At 34.0% G+C, this 12082-nt stretch overlaps 1 protein-coding gene across 2 annotated transcripts; it reads left to right on the top strand.

Moving 5' to 3' along the window:
- Positions 1-2325: 2325 nt before the first annotated feature.
- LOC146944605 (lactoylglutathione lyase GLX1-like) lies at positions 2326-8935 on the top strand. Of its 2 annotated transcripts, none has more exons than XM_085742968.1 (9): positions 2326-2372; positions 3032-3163; positions 3251-3375; positions 3522-3586; positions 3675-3887; positions 5355-5402; positions 5517-5624; positions 5722-5874; positions 8769-8935. In XM_085742968.1, exons 2-9 carry the CDS (start codon positions 3054-3056, stop codon positions 8808-8810), a joined length of 864 nt encoding a protein of 287 aa, XP_085599094.1. In that variant the 5' UTR covers positions 2326-2372; positions 3032-3053; the 3' UTR covers positions 8811-8935. The 2 variants fall into 2 exon arrangements, with proteins under 2 accessions (XP_085599094.1, XP_085599095.1); XM_085742969.1 differs by having other exon boundaries at positions 2326-2407.
- The last annotated feature ends 3147 nt before the right edge of the window (positions 8936-12082 follow it).

Here is a 12082-nt window from a genome sequence, read left to right as displayed (position 1 = left end):
GTAATTCTTTGTTTTTTCTATCGACAAACAAAGAAATGAAATATTAATAATTAAAGGGAAGAGTACAATGGATATCAAACCACCAAAAAAGAAGTAGTACAAGATACTAATCCCACCAAGAATACTCAAATGCCACCCAAGACAATCTAGTAGTACAAAGGTATGAGAATTATTTAAAGATTTTAACACTTATTTTTCCTTTTTTAGTTCATAGTCTTCTCTTAATTTTCCATACTTATATGTTAAGTGTGTGATTCACATAAAATATTATCAAACAATTTTCTCTTTTTATGCAAGAAAAAAAAAAGTTCATGGATTATCTATTCAGCGTCTAAGTTAGTCATAAGTCAAATACTTGCTTTTTCGTCTTCACGTTCTCATCCATATCAATCATCTTAGGATGACATCGTTAATTTTTTTTTTAATGGAAACTTTTTTTGCTTGCTTTTTGGTGATAGGGCACTCATTTTTGTAATGTCCAAGTTGATTGCAGGCATAACAAATTATCTGACTATGGTTTTGGTTCTTTTTTATGTTTGAGATATATTTTTCATTTGATCTTTTCTCTTCAACTCATCTTATGTTCTTGACAACTTTCCCTATCTTGATCATCACCTTTGCAAGATATTTCTCCTCATTAAACTTTTTGTGATCCTTGATATGTTTTTATAGCTATATTCCTTTCCTAATAATAGATTTATCCTCTTGGAGTACTTCTTCATTAGCTTTGATAGATTCAATCAGACCTGTTAATTTTAGATTGGACAGATGTCTTGCTGCGGTGATGATATATGTTATATGGCTCCATGTTTTTGGAAGAGTTATAAGGATATTCCTCTTGGGTGATATATGATGATGCATTCAAGAGAGTGCAATTCATTGATAATGATGGTGAATTTTTTTTTTATACATTTCATCCAAGGATATGCATCATCCTTCATTTAGAACATTTTAGTTTTTCTTACTCCAAAATCAATCCTTGTTTTCTTCACATGGCTAATGCCTTTATAGAGAGTTTATAAGATTTTTGAAATTTCTTTGGTAGTCTTATATTTAAGTGTTCTGTCATATTCTTCGCTACTTATGGTGAAGAATATATGACAGTAAACAACTCAGGGGGGGTCATTTTCCTTAAATCTTAGGCCTTGACCTCAATGATACAAACTCTTATGCTCCTCTCCATTGAACAATGACATGGGGTAATTATTCCAGATTTGGCTGCACAATCTTATCCAAACTCGTGACCTAACTCCATAATATGCTAAGGTCACAAATCGTTTCATTTCACATGTACTCCCAACGAACGGACATCAATTTCCACCATTGAAACAAGTCATTCTTAATGGCTTTTTTGGGCTCCCCAAACAATTATCTCTTTAGTCATATAAGTAAATTCATTTACATTTAAGCAAAATACACAATTCTTTCTACCTAAACCTTCCACTATTTTTTCTTTTATTGACTTGAACGTTAGAGTGTTTGCGTGTCACACCATTTTAAGTTTCACCAAACATTCCACATCATCTCAAATCAGTAAGTAAAATATCAACTATGACTTTTACTACCCAATCCATTTAATCTCAACCTCTAAAAATTCGAACATGAAATGTTTGTTGTAAAAACATCACGCAATTTCGCAAAGTTGTAAATTACAATAATTGTTCACATATCAAACAATTCATATTATGTATTACCAAAAACAACTACAAATAATCTCATACATTAGTTCGAAATCAAACGAGTACAAAAACAATTGTGTGACACTATTACTCTGTTAAATCCAATCTCTAGTATTTAATCGAGTGAAGATCCATTTTCACACCACCTATCCATTCCATCTCATCTCATTATTTGAAAGAGTAATGATATTTTGACATCCATTTGATGACAACTTTGTTGACAACTTTGTTTTTCTCACTTCTTATTGGTCAAAAACAATGGAGAGAGAAAAAGGAAGAGAGAGGATAACAACATCATGTGAGTATGAGAGAGAAAGTTGTCAAAAAGTGGTTGTCAAAATATCATTTCTCTATTTGAAAAATCTACAGTAACATATGTAAAAATGTGTCCATTAAAATAAAATTAACCTTCCCTCAAAAAAAAAAAAAAAATTTAACCTGTCCAATTATGTTGGAAAGTGAAAAAGATAAAAGTAAAAAAAAAAAAAAACAACGGTAAGAAAAGAACCCTCTCTCGAGGAGTCCGTCCACCATAACCCGTAACTCCGTCCCGATGCAGTCACTAACTCACACTCATTTGCCACGTACACAGTACTTACTCTAGTACCAACTTATTAATAAAGCAATTGATCCTCCTTCATTTTCTAGATTCTTCTTCTCTTACAATCCTCCGTTACTCTCACTCACTCACTGGTACCTACTCTTTCCTCTTTCTCTCTGCAATTTAGGTTTTACCTCTCTCATATTTTCACGATCTGTTTCGATTTTATATTGTTAAAAATCGCTAAATAACTTATTATTTCATAAACGTTACAGTAACCTTGTCCGATCATGTTAATTACAGTGTTAATCTCCTTTAATTATGATGAAACTATGAAATCATACACACATACGCAACAATTCACTAGGATTGTTTTGATTTTAATTTTTCATTTTGAACACGTGAAGGTGCATTACATCAATGAATCATAGTAGGATATTAATCTGTTTGACTTTTTATTTTTTGCCTTTAATTTTTTTATTTGAATTTCACAATAAGTTTTTGTGAATTTGGATCATCTTTTAAGATCATATTTATGATAAAACTTGATTTTGTTGAATTTTTAGTAGCGAATTATGTTTGATAGTGAAACTAAGTGACTTTTTAAAATAGAAAAAAGAATTTTTTTTTTTTTCCTTTTTTCTTTTCTTATCATTTATTATCAAACAGTGTTGGCAATCACTGTTCGCGAAAAATAGCAATTTGTTCAAATTCCGTTACACTATTTGTATAATGCTTACTGATTATGCTATTTACTCGGATGAAACTAGACATATTAAATTATAACTATGGCTTTTGGATGATGTTTCAGAATATTTGTACTCACATTGAATATGGCTGAGGCTGCACAACCTAATGCTGAGCTATTGGAATGGGCGAAAAAAGACAAGCGCCGCTTCCTGCATGCTGTTTACCGTGTTGGTGATCTTGATCGTACCATCAAGTAGGTTTTAGTTCTCTTGGATTGTTGAAATGTGATGCAATGTGTGTTTAGAGGCTTAAAATTTCATTTCTTTGCTTTTTCTCTCAGGTTTTACACTGAAGCTTTCGGAATGAAGCTTTTGAGAAAAAGAGATGTTCCAGAGGAGAAATATGCCAATGCTTTTCTTGGATTTGGCCCAGAAACATCCAATTTTGTTGTGGAGTTAACTTATAGTATGTTACACTTTAAACCTTTTGTGTTTACACATTCAGTTTATCATATGTATACTGTGATTCTCTTATTCTATATACCTTTGCTTACCATTTATTGCATGTTTGATTGAATTTGACATGGATTCCACATATGACTTTATCATCAGATTATGGGGTGACCTCATATGATATTGGAACCGGTTTTGGACATTTTGCTATCGCTACTCCAGATGTAAGCTATAGTCTACTTTCACAAAATTTTGATCAATTTTTTGCCCTTTTTATACTGAAATTGACGTGAGTATCTCTTCCACTTTTAGGTCTACAAATTTGTTGAAGACGTCCGGGCTAAGGGTGGAAAAGTCACTAGGGAGCCTGGTCCAGTTAGTGGCGGGACAAGTGTTATTGCCTTTGTGGCGGATCCTGATGGTTATCTTTTTGAAATTCTCCAAAGAGCTTCTACCCCTGAGCCATTATGCCAAGTAATGCTTCGTGTTGGTGACTTAGAGCGCTCAATTAAGTTTTATGAAAAGGTAACTTCCAAGTCAATTTGTTCTTTTGATGAACATTCATTTTAATGTCATCACTTGCATTTCTATCATAATTCTTACAGGTCCTCTGCTTTTATCTCAGTTTCATAAGAATTCACGTCTCAAACGTCTGCCCACTTAAATTTTATAAATTGAATATCATGCTTTTTTCTATTTTTTTTTTGCAATTATTATTGTTGTTGTTGTTTCCCTTTTCTGTACATTTAACCTTTACTTTCTGCGGATATTTTGGTGATAGTACTTCTTTGTATTACCTCCCTAAGATCAAAATGAAATGATAATGTTCTGCCAATGAACTCCTGCCCTGATTTACAAGTAAATCATTCTTATTGACATAGAGAACACTTTTGATTATTTCTTAAATCAAATATTCCAAAAGCTTAAGCTATTAAGTGAAGACTTATGAATGATTTTATATCAAACATTCCTGTCAAACTAGTCAACTCTACTGGCCTTTTAATGTTGACAATGTTTAAAAGTATATTCATCCTTACTGAAATTTAACATTTATCTAGAAAAATGTGAGGGATTAAGATTTAATTCTAGGTAAGTTGGACAGAGGCCCAAGTAACATGCTATAAACTAACTGTCCTAAAACATCGATTTATTATGTGAAGGCTCGTAAATGGTTTTTATATCTCTATTATTTTTGCTTGGTGCTCATCCATTTTCCCCATTTTAGGGAGGAATGTGAATCCCTTGAGATGAATTGGACGTGTAGTGTTTAGTTGGACAGAGGCTCAAGTAACATGCTATAAACTAACTGTCCTAAAACATCGATTTATTATGTGAAGGCTCGTAAATGGTTTTTATATCTATTATTTATTTTTGCTTGGTGCTCATCCATTTTCCCCATTTTAAGGAGGAATGTGAATCCCTTGAGATGAATTGGACGTGTAGTGTTTAGTGCTTATGTTGATAATTAAAATAAAAATCTCTTTCATCGATTGGTTCCCAACTTTCTATGAATTGACTGAATTTATCTTCTATTTTCTGTAGTATCAGAAATCTAGAATGGGGAAATAATGAGTTTTTGCTTGTGATCGACACAGCCGTGACACTGCTTTTGATATATTCTGATTTTAAGTTTATTTCTGATATGCTATAATCTAAAAGTTTAACTTATTAGGTAAAGTGCATAAATGGTTGAATGGTTTTATGTTTAACATGTCCCCTGGCGCATTAGCCCATCAAGCTTGAAGTGTGGATGACGAATAGGCCCACCCAACTTTGTGCTGAATTTTTTATTTTTTTTAGAAGAATGGGACCAACAAGAATCAGTATCTGGGTTTTTGAGACACTGATACCATGTCATGAACTAGCAATACTAAAAGTTTAAGATATTGTGTGAAAGCACATGAATAGTTTTATATATAATATTACTTTCTTAATCCAAAAGTGTTATTTTGTTAACTAAGACCGTGTTCTTACTGGATCCTATTTTCACAGGCTTTGGGTTTGAAGCTGGTGAGGACGGTTGATAGACCTCAATACAAGGTGAGCTCCTTTCTTAACTGATCTTAGAAATCTACATACGGACCAGAACATATTTGATTCATCAGCCATGTTTTGCTTATGATTTTTTGCTGAATTACACCGCACATCCTACAGTACACTTTAGCTATGCTTGGGTACGCAGAGGAGCACGAGACCATTGTGTTGGAGCTGACATATAACTATGGTGTCACTGAATACACCAAGGGAAATGCTTATGCACAGGTTAGTTAAATGTTATATTTCCTTCTAGACTAGAAGCCTAATCTGGTATCTTCACATTTCTGTACACCTTGATAAAACTGTGAGGTGTATATAACAGGTTGCTGTTGGCACTGATGATGTATACAAGAGTGCCGAGTTAGTCAACCTAGCCACTCAAGAATTTGGAGGGAAGATTACCAGGCAACCAGGGCCAATTCCTGGCCTCAACACAAAGATTGTTTCTTTCTTAGATCCAGATGGATGGAAAACTGTGAGTTATCTTTTTTACCTTTTTCTGTGTTTAACTTTTATGTTGAGTAAGGCTGCGACTTAGGGGTCCGTTTGATTTGCAAATAAATAAAAGATTTGACTGGACAAATATAAATCTTCCTTTTTTTATTTGAATAGTGTACTGAACACAATACAAGAAAGAGTGGTAGTTTAGACTATTGTCCCTGGCCTTACCAAATCACGGGACAACTAGTTTCCCATTGACATGTTACCAAATGGACAAAACATTCATGCCTATTTATTACACATGATCTATCTATTTTTTTTTTATTACACATGATCTATCTACATATATAACTTATGGTTACATAATGCTATATATTATTTACATATTTATAATACATATGTTTATATGTAATTTTTGTTACGTTTTCGTGATAATATTAATTTTACAGCCCGTTGTCCACCACCAAACACCATACAACCTAAACAGTTGTACAGTAACTTTGAGGGTTATCATGTACTCTAGTGTTTATCAAACACACCCTTAATGTCTTCGTATCTTTGGTAGTAGAATCACGAGCTAAAATAATTGGTGAATTATGGTGTAGAATTTATGAAGCACAGACATAGACATAGACACCGAACACGACACTGACATGGACTTTTGAGAAAATGACATTATTCAGTGTAATCACAAGTGTCGGTGTCGGACACCGGGACACGCCTTCAATCAGAAGTGTTCGTGCAATCCAAATATGTTTACCCAAGTACACTGTGGCTGTAATTTGACATTACTGTTTCTATTGTAATAATTATTTGTTTAAGAAAAGGGAAATGTAATATGCATAACATGTAGGAGGTTGCTTTAACTGGACCTGCAAAAACAATTAATACCAGAACCTTGAAGTCTAGACTAATTAAGAGTATAAGCGTAACAATAGAGTTTCTAAAGAGCTGGGATGTAAATCAAGGCCCCCCCTAATGTGGACCTGGGCCAATCATGGACCTCACAGATATTTTTGGCAACATGGGCTTGCAGTGTGGTTCATCTGGTTTGATATTGTGTTGTATGATGTTGCCGTACTTAAATTTTTAGGTCATATTGTATTTCAATTTAGGTTTTAGGATATGTGTCCCCGCTTTAAAATTGGGGAAAAGAAGGTGAAAGTGGGTCCATAGCCTAAACGAATAGAAGGAGGTGGATGGGGCACTAGCAGAGGCAGTCGGTGCAAGATGCTATGGCTGTTAAGAGTCCTACTTTAAGGCATGGAATACAACATTTTGGTGGCAAGGAAAATGGAAAGGTTTTGCCATGACGCTTAAATGGAAGGTGGCCCTGGAGCGCCGGTAACCACGAAGCTCCAGTTTTGGCCGAAATTGTGCTTGGAGGCAGTGGAAAAGTCGGATGAAGTGGCAGCATCTTTGGGTTGGCAGAGGACAATGAGTCTGTGTGTATGTCCTTGCTGAGCATGAAATGGGTGGGAGATAGGTAAGCTTGTGGTCGAAGGAGGTGGAAAAAGGAAGGGGGGAGTAGTTCAAACCTAGAACGGAGACAGAAATGAAGCTGGAGGAGTTGTGCTAGTTGTGGCTTTGATGGAGAGATTGGCCTGATGGAAGATCCACATGTTGGTTTGATTGTAGGCCTTGTAATCCAAGTTGTTTGTGATCTGGAAGACATGGGCAGTACTGTGGTGGGCAGGTTATGTGCCACTTGTCGTATATTTGTAGAGGTGTGAAGAGCTGGGAAAAATCAGCCCTTCTCTGCCGGGATGGTTGTAGGTTTTATATCTTGAATATTCTTAACGATACAGGGCTTGTATGAGCTGCTTAGTCTGCCAGTTGACTAGGACAAAAAAATATAGAAGACTCCGGAAGTTCGATAAAAGAATAGTCATGGGGCAATACTGGGGGTGATGAACCAACCAGTAAAATGCAGAAAGCCATGACCTTTAATCTCATGCATCTTCAGAATCCTGGTTTATGGTTTGAATATTTTTTTTGGTGCCTTGTCAAAACATCTATAGTAAAACAGATTGGAAGTTGGAACTATTGGGAAGTAATGTATGTAGCCGGGTAGAGTTCTCAATGAGAAAAAAATGAAGGTAAGGGAATCCAAGAAAAAAGTTGAACTGGTAAAGTAGATATCAAATTACTAATTGGTCAAGGTTTCTCCTCCAACCTTTGCTATTCAAATGCACTGTCCATTATAACATTTACTTGATCTCTTCCATTCTCGTCCCTTTGTCTCATTCCCTAAGTGTGACAAGTCTCTAGTCCTGTGTTGTCCACTTGTCCGCAACCCGGGTTAACCCGGACTTGATTGTAAATTGACAGCTTAAACCCCTCTCCTCTATAAAACTAATGGCTTTGCCCAAAATGAAGAAAAAATTTATATGGGTTTGGTTCATGGTTAACCTTTGAACCTCTTTTCATAAGGTTCATATTAGAAGGTCCCACAAATGGTTTAGTTTCCCATGGTATAAAAGATGTTTAGCCATAGAATGTAATTTTTATACTTTTTGACTTGGTACCGTGGAATTCATTCTGAGCAGCATCTTATATTTTTCTTGGTTCCTTTAATAGTTTCAGTTGATAATAGACGATCTCGTGTCATAACACTCATTCAATATTCGTCTAATTATTGGATTCAACCTTTTTGCCATTCATGTTTTAATATTGAGAATCTGATATGAAAATTGTGCTTTAGTATAAGAAGGCATGGTTGAGTTGAGAGAGATAAATATTGATAGCAATGACCAATTAAGATTTTGATTCTATCACATCTTATCCACTTAAAAAAAACGTTTGGCTATGTGGGCACGGCAATGAAGTAGTATATGTATTGCATTTTGAAGTTTATAAATGCCAAGTATGTGATATGATTCTTAAAAAAAAATATGTCATATGATTCATTTTGTATGCATTTTACAGGTGTTGGTTGACAATCAGGATTTTCTGAAGGAACTGGAGTGAAGTGTGCTGGCTTTTCACAAATAATGAGTCTTGATGCTATTTTATGAAAATAAGTTGTCTGTTTTGATGATTGAACATCAGCGTGTACGTTATCACCATAATAGTATTCGGTATGGCTTTTTAAAGTGGCTTTGTTCTCTACTCAAATCGTGGTTGAAACTTGCATTTGCAGATTATTAGACGATATTGAACAGCAGTTGGAGAATCAGTTATGATGTGTTACAACAAAACAAAAATCAATCCTTGTAATTATGTTTTCTAATCAGATTAAAAAATATAAAATAAATCAAATAAAAATAAGTTTTAGCATTTTTTTTGTATTTTTATTTAAATATATCTTTCGCAAGTACTAGCACCAAACTGGTTTTTTCATAAATATTGACCCTTAATTGAGTGTAGGGCGAGTCATCTTTGTGGACCACGGATCTTATTACCCCACTGCCCTAATAACAATAAAAGCATTGTCAAATAAAACAACAATAAAAGTATTCAAACTAAAGTCATAGAGTAAGTAAAGGCTGTAAAATTAACGATGGAAACTCTCTGTCCTCACTATGCAAGGACTAAATATGATTTTTCTACTTTTCTTTATTAAAAAAATTAAAAGGAAAGCTGATAAAGCTGTCTTCATATACAGATAGCAGATTTCTATGGCACCAATAGCATATCACATGAAAAATAAACCTTTCACTAGGGATGCATCCCTTAATTAATTAACTGGCTTTGAATTTCACATGATAAACGATAATTTGGTTTTGAATCTATGCTAACTCTTACCTCAACACTCATGAAAAACTAGAAGAATATAACTGCTCAAAATTGACACTACTATACTATAAGTCATTAAGAGTATGCATGTGAAATAATAAATATCATTGTTGATTAAAAAATGAGGAAAGCGACTTAACTATTCCATGGTTAATATTCCGTGAGCATAACTCAGTTGGCAGATACAATGCATTATTATATACAGGGATTGTACCACTTATTCACATTAACAAATGAATTCTATGGTTAATTATGAGTTATAATTGTATGATTCAATAATTCCTGGACCCCATTAGGTTATTGCATAGTGTGGTCTCTTGAGTGTAAATTGCAAGTGTAGGCAAGGCAGAACACTTAGGCTTTGTTTGGGAGTTTGGAGGGGAGGGGAGGGGAGGGTTTTGGAAAAAAGGAATGAGCAAGTGGAAGAAATAGAAGACATTGGGAGGAGAGGGCTTTGGAGGTTAATTTTTTACTCATAATAAAAAATCCCCCTCATTTGGGGAACTCAAAAATTGTATTGGGGGAGGGTTTTGGGGGGTTATGGAGGGTTTATATGAATTTTTCAAATTCAATCTATGTTGTTATAATATTCTTAAAATTAAAAGTATATTAATCATAAGTATTAGTTTATCATTCTCTAAAAAACTGTTTTTTCAAAAAATGTGAATTTTTTGTCTATTTTTCTATATATTTTCAACCCCCCAAAGCCCTCCCCTCCCTTTCCCTCCAAACTCCCAAACAAAGCCTTAAGTATGAGCGGGAGAAGAAAGGAAACTGAAAATGGCGTCTGTGTTGGTTAAATGGGATCAATAGGGTCCCAATCTCTCCGACCCACAAGTATGGTAAATTTAGCTATGCACCCTTCTTTGGTTTCTGCTTTGTGCCTTTCAATCTAACTTTAGACCAAATCTCCATGTTTTAACCAAACCAATGGTAAAATAATCATCATTGAAATTTGGAATGAACCAAAGCAAATGCTCCGTGTGCTTTATTTTTTCTCTAAGTTTACTCTTTTTGCTTTTTAAGCTAGGCAGCAGATGATCCAAATCTGTTAAACGGACAAATGGTGTAATATAAAATAAATATAAATATAAATATAGATAGATTTCTCAACGAACATTCAAGTTTTAATTCATCATATCATGAGAAACTTGTTTGTGTGATAGATTCAACCTCCTTTTGTTGGGTTTGACTCAAATAATAGCATCTAACAAAGCTTGTATGTTATTGAAAAAACTTGTTTGTTTAGATAATGGAAAATATTTTTCTACAACTTACTAATTGATCCGATAAATAAACACAATTGAACATACGTTACATCTATCAGTGCTTTCTTAGTACAAAAGTATAGGGAATGAAATGTTAGCAAATGAATAACAAAATTTAAGATGAATAATTAATAAGTTTCAATTATAAAATATTACAAATACAAATATCATTTTAATTTAAAATTATGCAATAATATTTTAAATTTTAATTATAAAGCATAAGAAATGTTATATTGATATATGTAGAGTAGGATATGAAACATAGCCTATGTATGTTAGGATTTGCATAATTTATCTTCCGTGTTATCGTGATTTCATCAAATTTACGATCTATATGTTCTAATCAAGCTCTTGTTGAATTGAGTGCCTTCTCAATAGGCATGGCAATGTGGCGGGGTGGGGATGGGTTTTGCCTTCCCCATCCCCATCCCCTGTGGGTTCGGGTATTCGCGCCCCATCCCCGTCCCCGCACTGAATAAATTTTTTTTAATAAAAAAAGTTATTTTAAGCTTCAATGGTAATGTTGTGATACATTATCCAACAATTTGCGCTCATTTTAACATTTTCTTACCAAATAATTTAGTTGCTCCTTTAACTATCAATGAAAGTTTTTATATCATGACAATTATCAAACCAAATAACATGACGTATCATTATCAACCCCCTCAACAAAAACAAAACAGTGACCTTTCTACATTCGGGTAGGGTTTGGGTATGGGTTCGGGGTGTGTACATATATCCCTGTTACCCGTCCCATACCCGTATTTTTAAATCGGGGAAAACCCAAACGCATACCCAAACCCAATCAAATCGGGGAAAACCCGTCAAATCGGGGTTGGTTTGGACGGGTACCCATGGACATGGGTTTTGTTGCCATGCCTACTTCTCAAGCCAGTTCCAAATACAAGCATGGTATAACATAAAAAGAAAAAAAAACAAATTTTACATGGGACATTTTAATTCTATGTTTACAAATATTGTATGAGAGACTCATAAGGTGATACAATATCAGAGACTAAGAAATAATGACCCTTTTAGTGTATATATATTAATTAATAAAAGACGTATTTGTTAGTTTGTTTGATATAGTTATTTTATTGTGTGTATGCATCGGTTTATATAAACATTATATAATCTCGTGATTAAAAGGTATCAATGAAGTAAAATTATTTAGGAAATGTTAATTAGAGCCCCGGGACACTAGTTAAAAACCTTAAATGATAAACTTTTATGAAA

Source organism: Medicago sativa, chromosome 2, assembly GCF_051527215.1.
Source record: "Medicago sativa cultivar Bolivia chromosome 2, Bolivia_mono, whole genome shotgun sequence".
NCBI classification, from domain to species: Eukaryota; Viridiplantae; Streptophyta; class Magnoliopsida; order Fabales; family Fabaceae; genus Medicago; species Medicago sativa.
Note: the sequence above shows the minus strand (reverse complement) of the source record. Positions and strands in the feature narration are given on the sequence as shown.